This window comes from Xiphophorus maculatus, chromosome 19, assembly GCF_002775205.1.
Source record: "Xiphophorus maculatus strain JP 163 A chromosome 19, X_maculatus-5.0-male, whole genome shotgun sequence".
Lineage (NCBI taxonomy): Eukaryota > Metazoa > Chordata > Actinopteri > Cyprinodontiformes > Poeciliidae > Xiphophorus > Xiphophorus maculatus.
In genome coordinates, this window is record NC_036461.1 from 22,293,507 (window position 1) to 22,316,778 (window position 23,272).

Consider the following 23,272-nt stretch of genomic DNA (forward strand, 5'->3'; position numbering starts at 1 on the left):
GGGCTCAGCTAACCGCCGCTGCCGTCAGATGTGCTGCGTCGCGTGGTTTGAGGAGGAGGAGGGAATGAGAGAGCAAAGAGGCACCCAAAAAAAGCCATGGAAAAAATGAGTGAGGGAACCGAAGGAAGGGCAAAGTCAGCAGGGAGAGAGGGAGAACGTGTGTCGGGGTTAGATGAAGGCTTGTGTGAGAAAAAAAAAAGAAAAGGAGGCAGAAAATGGATATTAAGACCAAAGAGTTGGGAGATAGAAAAGGAGAGAATGGAAGGAAGGAATAAGAGGGAAGGAAGGTCATGGGGCTGTTTTCCCTGGATCTGTCTTCATACATCTTTCTGCAACGACACGAGAAAAGAAAAACAGCAATGTTAAAGACGGAAAGACTTTCTTCGGCTGCAGTCATCTATTATCCTGCTTATGTGTCAAAAAAATTGTCTCACCTACGATTCCTCTAAGGAATTTGTCATAGCAGCACATCAGGTTGCCAAAACACTATTTTTGGGGGGGATTTTTTTACAAGACAGGATGACATTTTATCAACCACTGTCCTCTTCTGCTCTGCTGTGAGAGGTTTGACTGACAGACCGGCCCACCAGGTTCACAATTAACAACAGTCAACCCACTGTTGCCAGCTCAGCAACTTTCTTGTTATATTTAGCAACATTTCAGACAAATAAATCGTCCAAAATTGGTATTTAGAGGTCAAAATTGAAAGCTCGGTAATGGGGATCGGCCAGAAAAATGCAATCGTTAAACTTTTTATTACTATTGAAAATGCTTTGTTTTTGTGTTTTACGTGTTTTCACGGGATGAAATTGGTTCAAAATGATGTTCTTTCATGGTATTAACACAAATGTTTATAATTTTAAGCAAAAACATGCACCATGATTTTATTGCCATCACTTAAAACAGAACAGCACCAATTATTCCTAAAGCAGCTAAAATTATTTATTACAATTAGGGGGGGTTTATGTCTTAATGCTATTTTGATTTTGGTACGAAAACAAATACATATAATAAATATCCACTAATAGTTTTTAAGCGCTTGGCATCCTGCATTTATTTAGTAAGCTGCTTGTCCCACCTGGCCTTTTTAAGCTCCCTTTATTCAACCGTGATTGCAGCTGGTCATTCTTTCACCGTCCGTTTTAGCACGGCAACTTAATTGTATTAAATTTTAATAGAAAAAAAATCCAGTGTAAGACATGTTAGTATATAAATCATCCTGCAGACTCGGGAAGAGTGTGTGAAAAAACGATGACTTTAATTTAAAAAAACAAAAAAAAACAAGCTGAAATGGAGAGATGAATGGGCAGAGAGACGGAGTGTGAAGGGGAGGAAGAGGAGGAGTGGGGGGGAACGGCTCCGTCGGCCCAGACTGAGGCTCCAGGCTCTATTTTCGACCGCCGCATAATTGAAACAGTATTTACAGAAACTTGTGTGTGCCTCTCTATGAGGACTCACCACAGCTCATTCAGTCATGATATGCTCTCTCTCATGTGTGGCATTTAAACACAGCTACGGGTGGGAGGAGTGTCTCTCTTTCTCTCTGTTTTTTTTTTGTTGTTGTTTTTTTTTGGGGGGGGAGGATGATCTTTGGTGCCTGGAAAAAGACTTAAAGTCGAGGCGAAGAAGAAGAGTCAAACACTGGATGTTCATTTAGCTACATTAAAATCTGATTTGCTTTCCTTTTTATGTGCTGTTTAATAATTTAAGCCCATCTAGGGCAGCTAGTAGTTGGTATGCATTCACAGATGCATAAGAGATTTAACACCAGAGATGTTCACACGTCAGTTCTTAAGACTGCGAGTGAAATTCACTTTTATTTCTACTGTTCAGTCAACTCAGCTCACATATGAATAAAAAAGACTAGGTTTTCTTAAGCTGCTGCTGTTTTTTGTTGGGTTTTTTTTTTTACTGAAGCTTTGTTTCCATTAAAAATGTGTGCAAAACTTTGTCAATAAAAACAACACAATTTTGCAATTGTGGTGTTATCAATAAGTAAGACTCACAATTAAAATCACATGTGAATAAGTTGAAATAAATTGAAAAACATTCAGCGCCATCATCCTCCAACTGTTTCCTGTCGTCTTCTTCTTCATGGTTTTTACCAGTGGCAACATCCAGTTGTTCATTATGTGACTCATGTGATGCAGAAAAAAAGTGTTTCCATTGCATTTTTGCTAAGTAAACCAATTTTGACTGAAAACCATCTCACCGTTTGCCAAAACTTTTTATTGAAAAACGAGTTTCTTTTTCTAATTTGCGGCGTTTCCACTAACTAAATTCATTTTCATAATTTCAGTTTGTGTAATTTTGTGGTTGAGGCAAAGGCAGCTACTGACTTCGAAAAAATACTATTTCATAATTGCAGTGTTTCCATTCAATAAGAAATGCTATGGAACTCACTTGTGAATAAGTTAGTTGATGGTATTAATCTTTTAAAATCACAGTTCATAAAAAGATTAAAAACCAACTACTTCCTGCCATCTTCTGCTTCTTTGTAGTTTGCGCCAGTGGCAACTTTCAGTTATTGTTACTCGTGTGATGGAGAAAAAGTGTTTTGTGAAATAAATGACCACCTCATCCTTCCACCAAAACATTTTATTGAAAAAATTGTTGTTTTTTTCCACCCCAAATTAACCTGTTTCCACCCAGCGAATTTATTTTCGACATGTCCAGTTGCACAATTATATGGTCATTGAAAACGCAGCTACTGTGTTCTTGCAAGACTTTCCAAGGCCTCACCGTGCCTCTCAATTTTCCCTTCGCAGAGTAATGTCAGTAAACACACCGTGGCTCGCAGTATTCTGAAACTGTCCAACGTGACAGAGAAAGACGCCGGGAAGTACTGGTGTCGTGCCTCAAACTTTGTAGGCATGTCGGAAAAAGCTTTCTGGCTAATGGTACACAAACCAGGTAAATACTGAGCTGCTAGCAGGAACCGCCTTCACCGCATTTGACGCTCTCCGCTGCCTGCAGGGTTCCTCTTGGTTGTGGATCTGCTTGACTTGCTAATAGGACAAACACACACAAACACACAAACACACCCACATTCCTCTACTGGGTTCAAGTAATCACATCTTGCTAGTGAGTAGCTATCATTCATTTTAACTCAGAGCGCCATGTTGACCCTGATCAATAGCAGACACAACATTGCGTTCTTAATTGCTGCCATGGCTTCAGAAGTCTCACTCTCGCACACAAATATGCCATAAATCTAAAGGCTCACTGACCAAGCCTCCCTCAAACACACAGATTGCTATTGATTTCCCATGGAGGGCATTCTCCCGCAATATTAATGGTCTTTTATATCAGAGTATGCGGCACGGGGCTGTGATAGCGGCGCTCATTACTGAGGCACTTTGACTGCTCCTTGTTGCTGTAGCATTAGTCAAAGTAGGAAAAATCATAATTGAAGTGTTTTTTTATTTATTTATGTATTCATAATGCAGTTTGATTAAAGTGCAGTGTATCAACCTAAGTTTTCAAGATTATTGAAGAGAAGTTTTATTTAAAAAAAAAAAACACAAAATTGATTTTCTTATACATATCTGAACATAAATTGAGGCAGTAAAACAGTAGAGGTATTATCTTTCTGTGTAAAACACAGCATTTTCTGCCTGTAGTTCTGACTTAATAGACAAGTTGGCATTATCCCCACAGAATGATGCTGCCACCACCATATGTCACCATAGAAATGGTGTATTAAGTTCCAAGTCAGATAAATGGTGGCAAACCTCCTCTTGTTTCTATTTTCAGTAAATAAACATTAGGTTACATGTAAACATCTGTTCAAAGCACACTTTTAAAGGTTCAAAAATTGTGTCTAAATTTGTACCAAATGAAAACAACAAAAGTTATCTCACAGCAGGTAAGATGTATAACCTTTATGCACTTTGGAAAACTTGGACTGTCCTTTTAGTGATGATTGTTATAATTGCTTCAAATTCAACAATATTATTAAATATATTTTATATACATCAATGAAATGTGGTTGCAAATTTGGGGATTTCTATGCAGCCATAGTCCTGGCAGAATGGGGAATGGACAATGAGAGCATTTTTAGTGGCTCAGTTTACAATCACAAGCCGCTATTACAACTTTGTCTTGTTAAATATATCACGTTAAAGTTCTGTTGTCAGCTGGTCACATACTTGCACCTTTACCTTACACCAGCAGTGGGCAGCGCAAATTAAAAAGTTAGTTGTGCTAACCCTGAAACACTAATCATAAATATTAGTTCTGCTAGCACTAAAGTGCTGTACCAACACAGTACGTAGCGGAAACTAATGCTAATGAGCTTCATTCAACCATGTTAATACTCACAATGTGTGCCAATGACCAAAACTTCAACACAAATGTCAAACTTTATTCAACTAAATGTTTACCAAACAGCCAAGCAAATTAGCACTTTAATTTAGGGAATGCTAAGGGCACTAAATGTTTTCAAATTTAGCTAAAGCACTAAACGTAAAATTAGCTCTGTGACTTGCGCATTAGTGGAAGTGTGCCCACCACTGCCTTATAGAAATAAATGCTGCTGTGAAATGCACATTTCTTCAAATGACTTTCTAATTTAAAATTAGCATCACCCCCCACACACACATACACACACACACGTTAAAGAAAAATTTCATTCTGTTGAGATAAGCACAGCTGGGTAACGGTGCTTTGGTATTTTCACCTGTTGGTGGTGGCAAAGCCGACTCCTCGGCCCTCTCCTCTTCTTCAGGGCGGTGTTTGGTGTTTATTTTAATAAAACCTTTTGGGCTCATGGAATCTCCTCTCTACATCCTTCTGCTCCATCTCTACTCCCCCTCCTTCCCCCACAGACGGCCGGTATTAACACAACAGATAAGGAGCTAGAGGTTCTCTTCTTGACCAATGTAACTTTTGAGGATGCGGGCGAGTACACTTGTCTGGCGGGGAACTCTATCGGCTTTGCTTACCACTCCGCTTGGCTGACGGTGCTTCCAGGTATATTCCTCTTCACCACACAGGCTCTCTTGTTGATTCTTGTTTGTCTCTTTCATCTTCCTCTCATGCAAATGTTTACAGGAGTATTCATACGGTGCAGTGTCTGTAAATCTGATTACAGTGTATTTTAGTGGATTATTACCAACAATTTGAATATGTTTAGCATGTGTTATTATGTCATCATTTGAAAAGACGAGGCATGAAATTAAACGCTTCTGCTGCTCTTTGATCACTTTCAATCATCTGTTCAGGCATCTTAAGGCTAAGAGACAGTGTAAAACATCCCTTACGCTTGATGTCAATAATTGCCTCCATTTTTGGAAACGGCTACAATTACTTGCCGCAGCTCTGAAATTAAAGTGATCCATGTGTCTTTATTGCACCGAAATAAGTTTCTGGTGTGTTTGTGCCGCTAATAAAAAGCTAAACTGTGCCTTTGATGTTTCTCGGCCTCCTCCCTTCGAAAGCAGTGAACTCGGGCAAAGACGACTACTACGCCGACATCCTCATCTACCTGACGGGCTGCGTGCTCTTCGTCTTCGCCGTGGTCATCGTCTTCCTTTGCCGCATGCGAATGACCACGCAGAAGACTCTCCCCACGCCTCCTGTGCAGAAACTGTCGAAGTTCCCCCTCAAGAGACAGGTAACAGAAAGTAGATACAAGATTTGCACAGTGCTTTCTCTTCCTTTTCTCTCTTGTCGGTTTAGGCGCCAAACAATTAGATGGATGCTCTATTTTGCTTTGTTTTGGTCTTTCGCATAAAAACCCAAATAAATAAATTGAAGCTTAGGTTTGTAATGTGATTATGCATCGTCATGCAGCACAATACATCGGCAACGACATTAGCATCGGCCGTTATTAGTCAGTTTTTAACGCATCAGTGTCGGTCCAACAAATACAACTGGTCCGATATTAATGACAGTATCGAATGATGTCATCACAAATTTTCATATCGGTTCATCGCAAATGACAAAATGTGAAAAAGTCAAAGTACAAAATGCTACATGCGGCACAAATGAAGTGAGAGGGGCATCACCCACCTGTCTGTCATGGATCTTCCCCTTGTCCTGCTGGGATACTGTAAGGCATCACTCTGCTGACATGTGTTCACATTTATCTTGGAGCAGATTCAGCGCAGGGATATTTATGCCCTCCTCCGACTGTCAGTGTCAGTTTTAGATTTCACTGTGAGTGTAACAACACACACACTCCCTCTCACGCCCAACTGTTTAGAGAAACACGAAGTGGAGCAGCTGCTTCACTACAACCTGCAGTTGGACAAGCCTTTTCTCTCTTTTTTTGCCTTTTTCTGCTGGAGTTGCTTAGAAAACAAGATGGAGTTCAAATTTACAGCAATTCTTTACATTTTGGTTGCTACGAGAGTAACTGGCTCAAAAACAAAGTGGAACGAAGAGTAGCCTTGAAGTTATTTCCGTCATTTTTTTTTTCAGATTTAACTTTGTTGTTTATTCTCTATTCATGAAGGCAAGAGAACCTTTAAAATCCAAACGTTTCCACTCATATAAACACCCAATCCGACTGCTTCATTTACCTGCTGGACTCTGTTTGCTGGCAAAAGCGACTCTGAGGCTGTTTTGATCCAATTCCAACCTTCCAGCTTTGTAATTGAAAGGTTGCATACTTCTAGGAGCACAAGCTTGGACGTCACAAATCAGTTCGTGGAAAACAACAAAGAGTGTTTAGCTGTAGCCATTGTCTTTTTGGGACATAATGAAGTCTTGCTTGAGTCCAGTAGATCCTCATACAGCAGCCTGTAATTCTGCTCAAATTTTTTCCACCTTCATGGTCTTATAAGGTAGCGGAGGGAAAGTTCTTATTGCATTTTTCTATAATCTCTGCTTCAATTTTGGGAGGCTAATCTCCCAGTTTTCTCCTCTCTCTTTCATAACGCAAAGTAAATCTCCTGTAAACCCCCAGGCATGTTCTGTCAGATATTACTTGTATGCTTTTCAAATTGGGGTTGGAGATTTTTTTTTTTTTTTTTGCTTAACATCATACTCCTCATTTTCTTACAGTCATGACTTGTAAGTAGACTTGGTGTTGCAGGCCTAGAGGGGCAGAATCGGCAGACTGACACCAAGATATCCATCAAAAAAAGCAGGAGTGGGCCCCGGGCTCCGCCCTGCAGGTAGATAGATGGTGTGAGGATGTGGAGCCCCCCGCAGCCCCCCGCAGTCCCCTCATTCAGAGGCAGAACCACGGACCTGGAGCTGGAGGTCACTGATGGATGGATGTCCAGGCTTGAAACCCTTTCAGCCACGGCTTCATCCTGCACACAGCCTCAGGCTGTAAAAGTCGTGTCCAGCTGTCTGGGCCAGACTTTAGAATGTGCTGATCGGGGCAGTAGCCCAGGGCGCCAATTTGTTTGGAAGGCCCAGACTTTCTTCTTTTTTTTATTAATATGTGTTTTGCATTGCACAAAACGTAAAGACCTATATCTAATTCACTGAATTCAAAGTTTAGGGATTCTTTTTAATATAGACAATACTCAAGTATCTAAAGTTTAAAGGGGCAGTATTATGCCTCTGAGGATTATATTTGTAGTCTCAGCTGTCGTGTCATTGGATTATGAGATTAATCATTTCTGTTTCTTTAATAAATCTAGTTTGATCCAAAGTGAACTATGTAATATTTCTCCTTTCCGTCTATGTCAGGGGTCCCCAAACTTTGTCCTGTGAGGGCCACATAACTTGTCCCTTCTCTGATGGGGGGCCGGGGTCAGTTTGTAACAGAAAAAGTGTGACGATTGTAAGAGTGCTAAACATAAAAATGTATTGTTTTTCAGAAAGCACGATCAAATAACCTTTTCTGGATTCTTCAGAGAACAAAAGTCAGGAAATAACACTATTTATGAAATAAATAATAACCAAATAACACTGGGTTCTCCACATAAATAAAAGGGTTAGGGTCAATTATATGCATGTATAAAATAGTTACTAACTAGTAGTTAATAATAAATAAAGTTCATTACTAAGGAACATTTTATTGCAAAAGTCCAACTTATCAAATAAAAATGCACATATATGAAAATACTCTGGTATTGTTCAGGGGGCCGGACCAAATGTGGAGGCGGGCCGCATCTGGCCCGCGGGCCGTAGTTTGGGGACCACTGGTCTATGTCCTTGTTAAACAGATTTCACCTTGTTGTTTTCAGAGACTATAACAGATAATTTTTTTTTTTGCACCCAAGCAGGTTTCCTTGGATTCTAACTCCTCCATGAACTCCAACACGCCTCTGGTTCGGATCGCTCGGCTGTCGTCCAGCGACGGGCCCATGCTGGCCAACGTCTCAGAGCTGGAGCTGCCCTCTGACCCCAAATGGGAGTTTCCTCGCACAAGGTAAGAGAGGAACAGTCCGCACAAACTGTGACCGTCAGAATATTCAGACCTCTTGAACTTCTTGATATTTTGTCACGTTACAACCTCAATATCAGTTTTCCTAAAACCTGCCACAGTGGAGAGTCTAAAGATTAAAAGCGTTTTTGTTTTCAGGTTGACCCTGGGTAAACCTCTGGGGGAGGGCTGCTTCGGTCAGGTGGTCATGGCGGAGGCAGTCGGCATTGACAAGGAGAAGCCCAACAAGCCTCTCACCGTTGCTGTGAAGATGCTGAAAGGTTATAAAATTACATTCTCCCTCTTTTAATAATCTCAAAGAAATCAGCACCGTTTCTGATTTAGCTTTGCCTTTTCCCCCCCCAGACGATGCAACAGATAAAGATCTGTCAGACTTGGTGTCAGAGATGGAGATGATGAAGATGATAGGCAAACACAAAAACATCATCAACCTGCTGGGAGCGTGCACTCAGGACGGTGAGCCTCAGAGAAGGAGGAAGAGACGATTAAAGGAGAACCAAGACGAATCTTTAAACGATGTTCTCTGTCTCACCAGGTCCTCTGTACGTCCTGGTGGAGTACGCCTCCAAAGGGAACCTGAGGGAGTACCTCAGGGCGCGCCGTCCTCCAGGCATGGATTATTCCTTTGACACCTGCAAAATCCCTGACGAGCAGCTCACCTTTAAAGACCTGGTGTCCTGCGCCTATCAGGTCGCCCGAGGCATGGAGTACCTGGCTTCACAGAAGGTCACATCTCCTAAAGCCTAAATATACAACGATACAGACAGACAGATAAAAAGATACATTCTATATCTTCTTTTGTAAATGTACAAGTTTTTCTTTTATAGGAATGAGGTGATTAGAATTTAAATTGTTTTAGATAATTACCAGGAAAAGGTTTAGACTTCTAACAATTTAATATTTTTTCTTAAAGGCAGGAAGTAAAGATGCACCGATCAAAGATTTGTAACCAAGATTTTAACTATCGGCATCAATTTCTTTGCATTTTTAAAAAAAAAACAAAATATGCCCTTTTCTGGTTTGGCTTTAAAACATTGTGTTACTAAAAATGAAGGTGGAATGATTTTGACTTTACGTTTTAAACAGTTTTCAGTATCTTAGACTTGGTTCACACAGCAGACCCTTATCCAGCGTATTCACGGCAGACTGAATGACCTGATGCTGATCTCTTTCACCATGAAATAATCCAGATTGTCCTACTTCCATACTAATTTGGATACTTATCCAATAGTTTTCTGCAGTTAGGACAATCACGTCGCATTTTATCCGACCGTTATGTCATTGATGTGAGACATGCGTCAAAATTCTGCACCAGAAGAAGCCAGAAGCGGCCAATCCAGACATAAACAATGGCTGAAAATTAGAATTACGAACTTGAAAGACGTTTGTGTCTTTATTACGCCTGTAAATAACGCTCTGCTGTGTGATGTCTACGTTCTTCTACGCAGGCGGGTCGTAAACCGTCCACACAGAAATCTGACTGCAGTCACATTGAATTAGTAGCATGAACAAGTAGGCAAAAACATCGGATTTCAACAAAAAGATCCAACCTTAGCGTCGAGACCTGCTTAACGCTACGTTGAACGTTGCCTCATATTAGCAATTTGCACATGTTGATCTTTACCTTAACTCTGAGATTAACTCCAATCTCTTCATGACAAACCAGAGTGGCAAACTCAAAAGTTTTTGCTGTCAAACAGAAATCTCATATTCCCAAAACCTTCATTTTTCAGGACATGAAAAACTTATTTCTTCTCCATTTAAATTTGTACTGCTTGGTCAACTTTCAACAAAAATCTTTTTGTTATCCACATTCCTGTATGTAAAGCTAACCTGAGTTCGTCATATTTTTCCCCTGCAGTGTATCCACAGAGATCTGGCAGCCAGAAACGTTCTGGTGACGGAGGACAACGTCATGAAAATAGCCGACTTCGGTCTCGCCAGAGACGTGCACAACATAGACTACTACAAAAAAACCACGAATGTGAGTTTCATGACATCGGTGCTTTGTCTGAAGTGTCAGGGAAAAACTCAGGACAGTAAGGAAAATGTGCATTTATGTTACGTGTTTGCTTTTTAATTTAATCGCAGCAATAAATCCTAGATATTTCATGTTTGGTCTCATTTCATTTAGTAGCTTATATGCATTTCTGCACTGTTTTTGTATTTATAATACAAGAACAGTATGTTTTTTTTCTATTTGTAGAAAAAAAACATATTCCTTCCGCTACTTTACTATAATGTAGTAAATTGGACCAGATTGTCCAATAGTTTCATGTTAAACTGATCTTATCCATCGATCTTATTGACAATAGTTGCCCTTCTGTTGCAACTTAGCAACATTTTCAGACAAAAAAATATTGGTGTCAGCCAAAATCAGCAGGTCATGCTTTGTAAAGATTGGTGATTGTCCAGAAAACTGCAATCGGTGCATTCACAATATTATGCACTACTTTGTGTTGGTCTGCCACAAACAATCCTAACAGTATTTATGAGGCTTTGTGATCATATATATTAAAAAAATCATTTTAAGAAGAAGAATTGAAATAACATGTTTTGAAAACCAGTAAATCGCTACAATCTGAATCTAAATACATGCTGCTGAATGTCTCCACTGTGCTGCTTTGACTGTGATGGAGCGCGTAGCGGAGGCAGGAGACAGTTAAACATTGTGTGACGGCGTTGAGTTTTGTCCTGTCTGATCCATACAGAAAAGTTCTGCTGACCAAAGCGGTTCTGTTGTACTTGTTTTGCTCCAGGGTCGTCTGCCCGTGAAATGGATGGCTCCGGAGGCTCTGTTCGACCGGGTCTACACGCACCAGAGCGACGTGTGAGTTTCCGCAAGCTGACCGTCTCATGCCGGCTGTCCGCTGATGTGTACAGCGGAGGAATGCTGCTGTTGAAATGTGGTGACTGAGCTCGTTAGTGTCAAGCGCAGGACTTAAACCGATGGGTTCCCGCGCCAAATATCTCCAGTATGCTGTCAACCAGCCTTCAATTGGGAATCTTTTCTGGTGGAGTTTGTTCCTAACTCCCCAATACGACACTGGAGTCCCAGCATCTTGTTAGCTCCATGTCCATGTGTGCAAATCTTAGTCGATGTGCTGCTTATCTAAAAAAAAACACAATTTTGCAATTACGATGTTTCTACTAAATAACAAATTAAATTAAAATTGCACATGAATAAGCTTGTTCACACAATAAATCATTAACAATCATGGCAGAGACAGATGTAAACAGATTGAAGCAACAAGCTCCTTATTTTTAGAAGAGGCTATTGGGGAAATAGTTTTGGGCAAATTGTAGCCTCTGATTTTCCAGAAGTGTTATGGATTAAACATGTTGGACTAACACACAACGTTTTTGAACTGTGAGGATGTGAGAGCCCTGGTGGAGCCAGCTGCTCTTTGTCTGAAAAAATCAAAAACAAACCATCATCCTCCTACCACTTCCTGTCGTCTTCTTTGTCATTTCCACCAGTAGTCACATCCGGCTGATGATCATGTGACTCGTGACACACAAATTTGCAATGCGGTGTTTCCATTAAATAAGAAACACTATTAAAATCTCACGTGTATTAGCTGGTTCAGGCAATAAGTCACTTGGTGTGCCATCATCCTCCAACTACTTTCTGTCGTCGTCTTCCTCATTTCCTCCAGTAGCAACATCCAGTTGTTGATCGTGTGATGTGAATAAAGTTTTTTCATTGCAGTTTTGCAAAATGCATCCATTTCAATACGGATGAAAAACCACCTCATCCTAGCGCAAAAAAAAACAAATTGCTGTATTTCCATTAAGCAAATTTACTTTTGTATTTTCAAGTTGTGCAATTCTATTCTCATAAATTAATGTTATTTCATGAGGCTCAATCCAAAACGTCGAGATAAGAAAGCGGAGGTGTTCCCTCAGGTTGTGTGTTTCTCTGAGAGATGCACGCCTTTCTCCCCGTCCGGCTGTGTTTACGCCGCCTCTGATCTAAAGCCGGCGGCCCCGTCAGACGGGGAGATCACCAAGGTGATGCATCTTGCAGTAGCTCCAGCAGCCTTTCCCCCAGCCAGCCACAGCCAGACGCTGTGTCCCCAGCACAGCCGTCCAAGCCAAACAGGGGCCCCTGTCAGCGCTGCCGGGCCGTCTGATCACTGCAGACTGGGAATGGGCCGAGGGGAGAACCGGCCGGCTCTGTTATTTCAGCAGGTCTGGATTACAGACTCCAAATCTTCGCCTGCCTTTATACAGTAGTCACTCTGAGCCAGTTTATCCCCTTCACACCGCGGAGGGCCTTCCACTGTTTGGCTTTCGGTCTGCTAGGGCGACGGTTCTAAACATTCAAATTAAGCTGTCAAAAACTCCAAACTGTAAAGAACAAATGATCGGCATGATCACAGTTGCAAAATGTTTAGTCATGTTTCAGTTTTTACTGCTGTGCAGTCTTTGCAGGATGTTTTATATGAGCTTGTATAAATGTAAGACTTTAAGTCAAGATAAAGATGCTTAATCCTTGGGAAGCTCTTCCCACTATTAGTCCCATGAAAGTAATTATTTTACTCAGAGATCCGTCAGTTTTAGATTTGTGGCTGATCTCCAGTTTTTGTGAATCTTCCACCTGCTGATTTCCAGAAAGTACAATCAAGAGTTTATGGCATTGATTTCAATTCATTATAAACAAATTTAAATGTAATTACTTGCTTTTTCTTGTTTTGTACGTACAAAGGTTCAAAGCGGAACTTCTCTATTCTTGCGTTTCTGGTACGGTTGTAAATCTGACACACAAGCGACTTCAGCTAACAGCGATGGACAACAATGCTGATTTTCTTTGCCCATTGGGATTCATTTAATTTCTGCTTCAAAAAAATAATCTGATTGGATGCTGGACTATGGTCATGTTCAGGTTGCTGATAGGCTAAAAGAAGTTAGCCTATAAGTGAAGCTATCCAAGGCTAAAATAGCATCTCAATGCTAACAGGCAGCAGCTAGCGCAGACGTCCCCAGCATCCACATATTTCTAAAGGAGGTCCGTGATTTTATGCCTGCATTGTTATTGGTTTTAAACCGCTGACTGAAAACATTTCTTAAAAGGGTTAAAAAAAAAAAAAATTGGCAAACTTTTTTTGACACCATCTGCAAAGCATATGAAATTAAAATAATCACAATCTATTTGTAAACATTTAATTCTCTTTTCCTGTGGGTGTTGGTACCTACATTACAAAACTTTGTCAATATTTTAATGGCAAAAACACACAATTTCGCAAACTGCTGCATTTTCCTCAAATAAGACGCACAATTAAAATAACACCAGAATATGTTTTGTTTTTTTACACAATAATTGAAAAACATGACGCGTCATCATCCTGTCGTCTTCTTCGACGTTTCCGCCAGCCGTTACATCCAGCTGTTGATCATGTGACTCGTTTGATGTGAAAAAAGTTTCCATGGCGCTTTTGGCGAAATAGACAAATTTTGATACAATTGAAAAACTAAATCATTGTAGCTCGAAAACCTTCCATCTAAATAGCCGTTTATGGTCATTCATGGTCTGTCGAAACGCAGCTGTTGAACATGTTGTTTGCGTCTGGAGATGAACTTTTCCGGTCCCGACTTCTTGACGTGACGACTTTGACTGTTTCCGACTGGAACGAATTGAAAATAAAATTAAAAAACGAAGCACCGCAGCTTTTTGAAGATGGCCGCAGTTTTAAAATTCAACTGAAACTGAAGAGATGAATGAAAATTAAGAGAAGAATGAGGTCAGGCCCACAGATGGGGTCAGTCGGAGCCGTTTTCTGAATGTTTTATTCATTCAGGTGGTGGACCAGTCGGCTCGGCCGTTCTCCGCCCTGCAGATCGGAGCGTAGATAATTAGATTAAAGTGACGAGGGGGTCTTATTGTGATTCACAGGATGAACCGTTCAACAATGCTACACCCGGTTAATTGACTGCCCATTATGTGACGATCCCCCCCCCCGTCCCCTGTTTTGTTTTGGGGGGGTTTTAACCATTTCGGAGTGAATCAGCAGTTTTCTGAAGCTGCTGCCACAGAGAGAGAAAGGGAGTGAGATGATGGCTTGGTTTGGACTGCAGCTGGGATGGAAATGTTCAGGCTGTCAATACACACTCTCCTCTTCACAGTAGAGTCCAGGTCAGGGTTGGTTCCTGGTAGGAAGTCTCTGATTCTCTTTTAGAATAAGATAATATAGCATATTTTTTTAAAAATGGCAGAAAACTCTGGGTGGAAATATAGATCAGTTCGCAGCTGGAAAACGACCCATTTTCACTGAGTGATATCTGTAATGTCAGCTACTAGATGACTGACTTAATGAGTTTTTATAGGTTAGTATTTTATATACAGAAGACTTTAGAGGAAAAACTCTTGAACCTGCTGTATTCTCAGTTTACTAGAGGATGATTTTATTTTTGTAACTAGCAGTTTCTGTGTTGGGCTCAGACTGGAAAACGGGACAAACACAAACTATCTTTGGTTTTATGTTCTGATCTGTTTGATTGCATTTTTTTTCTTGCTTTTTTTTTTTTTTGCATTCACAAATGCTACCAGAACTAACTAGAGTACCAAACTGATTTAACTGAGTTATGATTATTTAGGATTATTAATAATCTCCCTGAAACACACGGAGAAAGAAAAGCAGTTTTTTTTTTTTTTTTTGTGAGCTTTGACTGTTTTCGCTAACAATGTGCAGCATTACCAATATTCATCTATTTTTAACATGCTGATATTGGTCCAAAATAAAACTTGAGTTATGAATAACTAGTACTTATTTGTATCTTGTTTCCCTTTGTGTGTGTGTGACTTGGCTTGTCGTATTTCATGCTTTTCCTGACATATTTCCTAACAGCTGAATTCTTGTCATGTCTGTGAGGAAGCTTGACAGCAACAGGTGGGGGAGGGGTAGTGCAGCATTACTTTGTAACTTATACAGCTGGAAGAGAGTTTGATAGAAAACATTTCCGCCTGTCTGTGTTGTTTTAATAATCCGATAAACACCCTCTGATCTGATCAGTGTTTTGTTTTTGTTTGTGTGTTTTTGATCAGGTGGTCTTACGGGGTTTTGTTGTGGGAGATCTTCACCCTGGGAGGGTCGCCATACCCGGGGATCCCAGTGGAGGAACTCTTCAAGCTGTTGAAAGAAGGACACCGGATGGACAAACCTGCCAACTGCACACATGAGCTGTAAGTGTCTGAACCGACGACGGTCACACCCTCGCACTGGATCCGTTTAGTCCAGACCACTGGATGTTTGCGTTTTGGGTAACTTGAATTGATTGGCTGCAGAGTAACGGGGTGGGGGCTGGCTTTGACCTTTGACCTTTCAGGTACATGATCATGAGGGAGTGCTGGCACGCCATCCCGTCTCAGAGGCCCACCTTCAGACAGCTGGTGGAAGACCTGGACCGGATTCTGTCCATGACCTCCACTGATGTGAGTCAAGCTGATGGTTTTATTTCCTGCTGCCTGAGGCTCTTCATGATGAACGGTGGTCATGTTGAGGGTTATGCTGACTGCATGAGGAGCCAGCTGTAAAAAATGGCTCCATGATTGCTCTTGGTTTTGAAGTGAACAGTATTGTTCTGCTAAACAAATTTACATTTCGTCATAAGGTTTTAGGGCTGCCATGTGTTGTTTTTTTCCTTCAATTTCTGCCAAATAAAACCAGAATTCTGATTTTATTTCTCTCAGAATTAAAGGTTTAGTCTCAGAATTATATCTTCTGTCATCTCAAAATTATGACTTCCATCTCTGTATTCCGTTTTTTCACAGAATTAAATCTCTAATCTCAGAATCCAGGCATTAAAGCAGGCGGTGAACTAGGATCAACCAGCCTTGGGTACAGAGATGGGAGTTGTGCAGGAGTAGAACTAACTTTCTGGGACAAGAAGATTTTCACATTCTTTCATACATTCATTTCTGAGAAGAAACATCCGAATTCTTAGATTAAAGTTTTGACATGAAGGACAGAATTAGTGGCCCTAATTGTCTCCCGTACTCTGTTGTTATATTGGCTTAAAAATGCTTCAAATGTGTTCAAACTGTTGGTTAAAAAAATAAAAATAAAAAATACCATTGCACATTGTCCAGAAAATCCACAAACAAACCATCATCCTCCTGCTTCTTCCTGCCGTCGTCTTTGTTGTTTCTGCCAGTAGCAACTTCCGGTTGATGATCATGTGACTCATGTGATGTGAAAACATTGCAGCTTTTGCAAAATACACCTATTTTTACACGGCTGAAAAGCCACTTCATCCTAGCGTAAAAGCTTCTTATTCAAGAACATGAGTTTTTTTGTTTGTTTTGTTTTTTTAAATTGATGTTTTTCAATTTATTTTCATCATTTCAACTTCAACAATGTTATGGTGTCATTGGAATTCAGATGTGTTGAAATCTGAGCGGCTCTCTTCACCCAGAATGTGATTTTCCTGTATTTATGCGAGTCTCAGAAGAGACGGTTGACCACAGGTAACCTTTGACCCTTCCTCTGACAGGAGTACCTGGACCTGTCGGTGCCGTTCGAGCAGTACTCCCCGACCTGCCAGGACTCCAACAGCACCTGCTCCTCCGGAGACGACTCCGTGTTCGCCCACGACCCGCTGCCCGACGAGCCCTGTCTTCCCAAACAGCCTCCCAGCAACGCCGTCATACGGACATAAGAGCCCGGCGGCGGAGGTCGCGACCTCGCTCACACTCTGTGACAAATAACCACCTCTCATCGAATCAAGACACCTCAAGATATGGAAATTAAGACTTCACGCAATACTTCCGCAGCTCGTCTTAAACTCTCCAGGCTTTTTTCCTCCGATTAAAAAGACACTTCGAACATTGAAGGATTTTTTTTGTTAGTTTTTTTTTTTTGAGCTGTTTGCGTTCTTTTCAGGAATGAAATTCTATTTTTATACTCTGGCCAGTCTTTTGCTACAAACAGTGGTGTGGTGAAACCATTCCGTGCCTCCTGGGATTTAAACCTCCTGGGACTGAATTCAGAAATCGTACGCAGAGGACGTGAAGGGCATTTTGAAGGCGACCAAGTAGTGGTGCGGCTCTATCTCCTCTAGATCTGCACAGATCACAACGGAATGCTCCCTCATGAACAGAATCCAGGAAGAAATTTCCAGCAGGACTCAGAGGAGAAGCTCTGAGAGGCGAAGACCTCCAGCCGCAGCGGGTTTCCTCAGTGTTCATGTTTTTGGGGGTTTTTTCATCCTAAGAAAAGTTTTTTTTTTTTGTTTGTTTTTTCTCCGAACAAAATTCCTGGTGAGGTGAGGCGGATGTCGGGCCCTTTCAGTAGTAAGAACAGCGCCACTTGGAGGACGTTTTTGTTTTTTTCTATATCTAGAAAGTGATTTATTGTAAATATATAAATGCAAATATGTATCATATCACTGTCCACAGCCATGTGTGTAAAAGACAAAAACAGAAAAAAAAATACATTTAAAAAAAAACTGTTTATTTGAGGATGGAAGACACTGTCTATGCTTTGGAAACATTTAATTTTTTTTTATTTTGGGTGTTGCAGAAAAAAGTTTTATTTGAATAATTAACATGTATATTTGTAAAGGTATTTATAGACTTAACATGCGGTTCTTAAGTTTGAAAACTTCTAGGTTTTAGGTATTTTAGTACTGTACACAAAGATTTTTATTTCGACTTTTTGTAACTTATTTTGCAACAGAAATGATTTTGTCACAAACTGGCAGACGTTTTTTTTTTTTTTTTTGATCCACCTTTTTTTTCCCGTTGGTTTGTTTACTGTCCGAAACAGAGAAATGAGAATGTATGGCAGGAGACGACGTTTCTGAGAGCGAGTGTAGTGCGACAGCCGGACGTTGGCCTGTGACTCCGGAGCGCCACCCGGAGGGGCTGCCGGGTTCTACTTCTGGTTTCACATGTTGGCATTTGCACTAAGGAAAGAATGATGAACTCTTGCTGTGCAAGAAATAGCAGCGCATCACAGAGACCTTTCACACAGACCATCATTCTCAAAATAACCTTCACCTTCTGTCAATCCTACAGTTTTAAAGCATGAATATGACTTTTAAAAGTACGTAAATCTGACCTTGCAAATATGCTCACTGCAGATTCCATCAAGTTATTTATTAAACAAAGATGTGATCAGAGTTTTAGGGTTTGTTCAAACGTCTTGTCCACACGTAGCCGGATGTTTTATGAAAACCCATTTTAAAATATTGTACAATCGGGATCGTTTTCAGAAAAGTTTACATCCACAAGAACCTGCACATATACGCCACTGAAAGTTGTTTTCATCATGCCGCACCCATAGGGGGCAGCGTAGCACAAAGCTAAGACCTACTGTATGTCAGCCAATCAGATTGCTTCAAAACGACCACTACAACGATCTCTGTCTGGAATTAAACGTGGCATCAGGACGTTCATTTGTGTTGTCAGGTATGTAGCTTTTACTAGTTTTAAATTAGTTATCGATTGGGAATCATGTCAGAACAAATATGTGGATATTTTAGCACATTATTTGTCGCAGTCTGTAACGCACGGAACCCCAAATCTCCGTTTTCCCATATGCGCACGCAAATACTTCTTGTCTTGTCAAATCTGACCTGGTCTGAGTTCTTCAAATTGTTTTTAGTGACATGAAACTGAGTTTATGTGTGGATGGAAGGTCCAAAACGTTTTGGAAATGTATTCGTTTTCCAAAATATCTGGCTACATGTGGACTAGGCCTTAAAAACTCTCCCAAAACCCAACATACATACACTATGGAAAACTTTAACATTTACAGCACTGCTTTCTTTTTACTCCAAGCTGTGAAACACAAGAGCCTTCTGACAGCCGCAATCTGTTTTTAAAGGACAAAGGAATTAGAGATGCACCGATCAGAATGTTTTGGCCCAATTTCCAGTCCTGTTTTGTTTTATAACCCTTACCTGCCAATGCTGAATGTAGCCAAATCACAATTTAAGAGCTATAAACAATTCTGAAACAAAAATTGATGTGCAGTTGGTCTATAAGTGGAAGTTTTAATGTCTAAAATTGGTTTTTATGGCTTTTGTTACATGAGGACCTTGTTTAGCTCAGATTGATTTGCATTAAAAAAGAACTAAAAAATGTAAAAAGAAAAAAAGTGGACCAGATGAGCTTCAGAACTGATTTGGCAAATGTGTTTCTCTTTTTTTTTTTTTTTTCCCCTTTTTGTGTTAACTTTTTACGGAAAAGCGAAAAACCACCTCAAGCTAGCATAAACACTTTTGTTGAATTTTGCCGGTCCATAAACCTTTTTCTAAGGCGACACTTAAAAAAACCGTGATGAAAACACGGCCAGTACCGGTCACTAGATGATTGGTGCATCTCTAAAATAAATAAATGACTTTGTTTGCCTTTTTAAGGGTTAGTTAAATAGGTTTGGCTAACCCGTTAGCTAAACCTGTTTAGCTAAATCTGTTAGCTAGCCTACTTTAGCTAACCCTCAAAAGGGTTTTAGCTAACCCTGTTTAGCTAACAGGGCTAGCTGTCAGCTAACCTCTGGCCACACTACTTCTTTACTTCAGATTGGACGTGTTAAATACTCAAATACAGTGACTGACATGGGTTGCATTATTCTGTTTCCTGCAGTTTTTACAGCAATAACCAGAAAATATTCATGTAATTCACAATTCTTCAAAGAGGCTTTCATTCAGTGCAGTCCTGCTAGGACGCGGTCAAAGCTCTTAAATATTTCGCAGTAGCTAACAATTACATAAAAGCATCCAAGTTCCAGTGAGTGCAATTGCATAAATCTATTTTTAATTAAAAATGTGCCTCGCAGGGTTTTAATCACAGAACATTCAAAGGTCATAAGGTCAACGCTGCTAATACTCACTAGTAAAGGTTTAGCTTAAGGGGTAAATAAATGTTTTATTTTTTCTCGTTGACGGAGCAAAAACTGCCCATTTTATTGCCTCTCTATAGTGTTATTATTACTGGATGAAATGAAGGCTTGTTGTGTGACTCGGACCGCACAGCAATAAAATCAAACATATGTTTTGTGTGTGTCCTTCGATTGTGTCGCGAAAAGTGCCAAATTTAGTCTTAAAAGCCCGACTTTATCCGATCTCTGAACCAAATCCTGCGCCGGTGAATGTAGGTGGCCAGAAGTATTAGGAAGAGAATTACAAAATGGGTTTTCTTAGTAGTGAGGCTTTCTCTCTCTCTCTCGTTTTTTTTTTGTTTTTGTTTTGTTTGGGGTTTTTTTTTCTAACTGATCCCTCAAAGTTAAAAAGCATTCAGTCTGAAATGTTTGCAAAGTCACAGAAGGGAAAGGACTTTTACGTGGCATTGATGGGTTCGCAGATTTACTCGCTGCTAAGTGGAACCGGTGGGAAAGTGTTACTGTGCAATCAGAAACCAGCTGGACTCACCAACAAGTCAGCGCCAGTACTTCCTTAAGTCGTTTTTATATTTGAAGGACTTAAAATGAAATACAAATTGGGGACTATAATTTTGCAACAATGTCCAAATTGTTTTTATTTTATTTTTGCTATTGGCACCAAAATTCTGTCAGGAATAAAAAATAGTTCAGTGGAAGCTTCTATAGGAGATGCTTTTTGTGTTATTATCACAGTTGTGCCTCAATTACATGATTTAGCAAAAGGGGATTGATTGATTTTTTTTTTTTTGCATCACATTATGAATGTATAAATGCGTATTTTTTTTGTTTTTGTTTTGTTTTTTTTTTTTATTAAAATGTAGATCTTAAAGGATGCATTCTAGGGCTAACTGACCTGGTCTGTTCACTAATGTTATTAATATTATTAAGTGAGCCAAACAGACAAAAAAGCACTTCTGTAAAGAACGGATGGATATAATGAAACAAGTGGTGTTTTGTTCTTATTTATTCTTCCATGTTGGGTAAAAGCTTTCCCTGTGGTGAGAGTATTTTATTCAGAGCTGTTGGCTTCTCAGTGTTTTTATTAAGAGCCAGAAGAAGAGAATTGTGATGTAGAGTTGGAACTTTGTTTGGTCCTTAAAAAGCTTTCCTTCTGGTTTAGTTTCATTTATGTTTTTTTTAATTGTTATTTTATCTTTGAATGCCCTTCTTCTCTTTGTTAGGTCTCTTTTGAAATGGATTTTTTTTCTGTTCTGGTAGCAAATTTAAAGACCTGCCTCACTTCCTATTTTTTTTTGTGATTTATATATATATATTCACATATATATATATATATTTGTTTTGTTTTTTTTGTTTAATGAAAATGAATTAACATAGCTTACTAACATTAGAACTGACTCCAAATACATAGTTTTATTTATGCAGCAGAATTGGAAGCAAATGCATTTCATTACATATCAAAGGTACTTTTTGTGACTTACATTGTTTTCTCTGCATTAAAATGAAATTAAAAGGATATTTCCCTCTGTCTCGTCGTCACAACATTCATTCTGGAGAATTACTTTAATCCTTTTAAATAGGGACGCTCCGATCAAAAGCCAAAGTCAAACATTTAATAAGAATTGTTTAAACTTTATTGTTGAAGTCTTTTTCAAGAGGGGTTCTCTTGAGAGTTACCAGCAGTAAATATCTTAACTGTATGAACTCTCTTGACGTCTCAAACACGTCAGACTGTTTCCAGTGTTTTTTAAAAAAAATCTGTTTCCTAAACTGCAGCCAGCCAGAGGCACAAGTGAACTAAGCAGCAGCTTTGGCCCCTGCTCCAACAGGGGGCGCCACAAGAGCATTAAGTCCAATTTACAAGTGTGTTGCTGTATGAGTGTTTTGTCAGTAAACACTTCTACAAATGGAGAAGTCCAGCAGATCCTTTCCTAAACCAGTATTCATATGAGGAAGTTTGGTCAGCAGGTCATATTGGATCGAATCAACTTTTTTGTAAAGTGCCTTGATGTGACGTGTTGTGAATTGGTGCTATATAAATAACCTGCGTCTTATTTCGACGTTGCCTTTTTCCGCTGCTCATGAAACGCATCACAAGTAAGAGCTCCCAAATTCTCTGGTCTCTAAATGTGCCGGCTAACAACATGAGCCAAAATGTGCTGCGTAAGAGTTTAACAGAAACCTAATGAAGGTTACAGGTAAATATGTTTTTGATGTACAAAGAGGAATAATCTTGTAATTCCATTATTATTTTTTTGCCACTGTATCAAAGAGGCTGCAGCACATTTTTCTGTTTAAAAAAAAAAAAAAGTCAGGTCAGGTCGGGGAAGACAGTCACTGCTCATAACTTCTCCACAAAGCCGCACTTACAAACTACAAACACTCCCTTTGTGAAAAACATCATTTTCTGCCACGAGCCTCTTATGTGGCAGAGTTGTTTGGTGTTTTGGTTTGTTTGTTTTTTTTACTATAAATGCTTTTTTAAAAATCAACAGCTTTTCATTCCTTTTGGACAAACAAAGCCCAGATTTTCAGCAGAGCCCTGTGATCTCTGTTCTCACTGATTTCTTCATCCTCTGTTGTGTTCAGCCACACGATAACCAGGAGAGGATGGAAGAGGGAAATTGGAAGACAGGTTCTTCAAGTTGGTTTTTTGACTGTTTATTGTCAGTTTTCACGCAGCTCTTTGTCTATTTTAATATTGACTTTTTGCGCGCGACTCCGCCATGACGGACGTCAACAACCTTATGCGCTCCTGTAAAATCAACAGCTGCGGCGGCCTAATGTCGCTTTTATCTGGTCCGTTTCACTTTAAAAACGGTCAGAAGTTGCTGCGCGGTCGGCTGCACAAACAGACAAGGATAGAAATAAAACGTGTCATTTTATTAATAAGCTTTAACGAGGAAAGATGGCGGCGATGGATAGAAGCCGTCAATCATTCTGACTAGCAGCCTTCAGTGTAATGGCGGACTTGCAGCGAACACTTGTTACAAGGTAAGAAGACTAACGTTCATATACTTTATAAGTAAGCGTTAGTAGAAATATATGAAATGTGGCATTATGGCAAAAGTACGCGTCT

General features: G+C 40.0%; 1 protein-coding gene across 11 annotated transcripts in view; it reads left to right on the forward strand.

Moving 5' to 3' along the window:
* Nucleotides 1–21,721, forward strand: part of LOC102228238 (fibroblast growth factor receptor 3) — an 84,600-nt gene extending 62,879 nt beyond the window's left edge. For 4 of the 11 annotated variants that reach the window (XM_023352652.1, XM_023352658.1, XM_023352661.1 and 1 more), the window contains 11 exons: nt 4,830–4,974; nt 5,442–5,623; nt 8,190–8,335; nt 8,489–8,610; nt 8,696–8,806; nt 8,886–9,076; nt 10,212–10,334; nt 11,110–11,180; nt 15,396–15,533; nt 15,677–15,782; nt 16,844–21,721. In XM_023352652.1, coding sequence (XP_023208420.1) covers nt 4,830–4,974; nt 5,442–5,623; nt 8,190–8,335; nt 8,489–8,610; nt 8,696–8,806; nt 8,886–9,076; nt 10,212–10,334; nt 11,110–11,180; nt 15,396–15,533; nt 15,677–15,782; nt 16,844–17,008 — 1,500 coding nt within the window. In that variant the 3' untranslated portion in view covers nt 17,009–21,721. Of the gene's footprint in view, nt 1–2,768; nt 2,914–4,829; nt 4,975–5,441; nt 5,624–8,186; nt 8,336–8,488; nt 8,611–8,695; nt 8,807–8,885; nt 9,077–10,211; nt 10,335–11,109; nt 11,181–15,395; nt 15,534–15,676; nt 15,783–16,843 lie in introns of all 11 variants that reach the window. The other 7 variants (XM_023352654.1, XM_023352659.1, XM_023352653.1 and 4 more) reach the window with 6 other exon arrangements.
* The last annotated feature ends 1,551 nt before the right edge of the window (nt 21,722–23,272 follow it).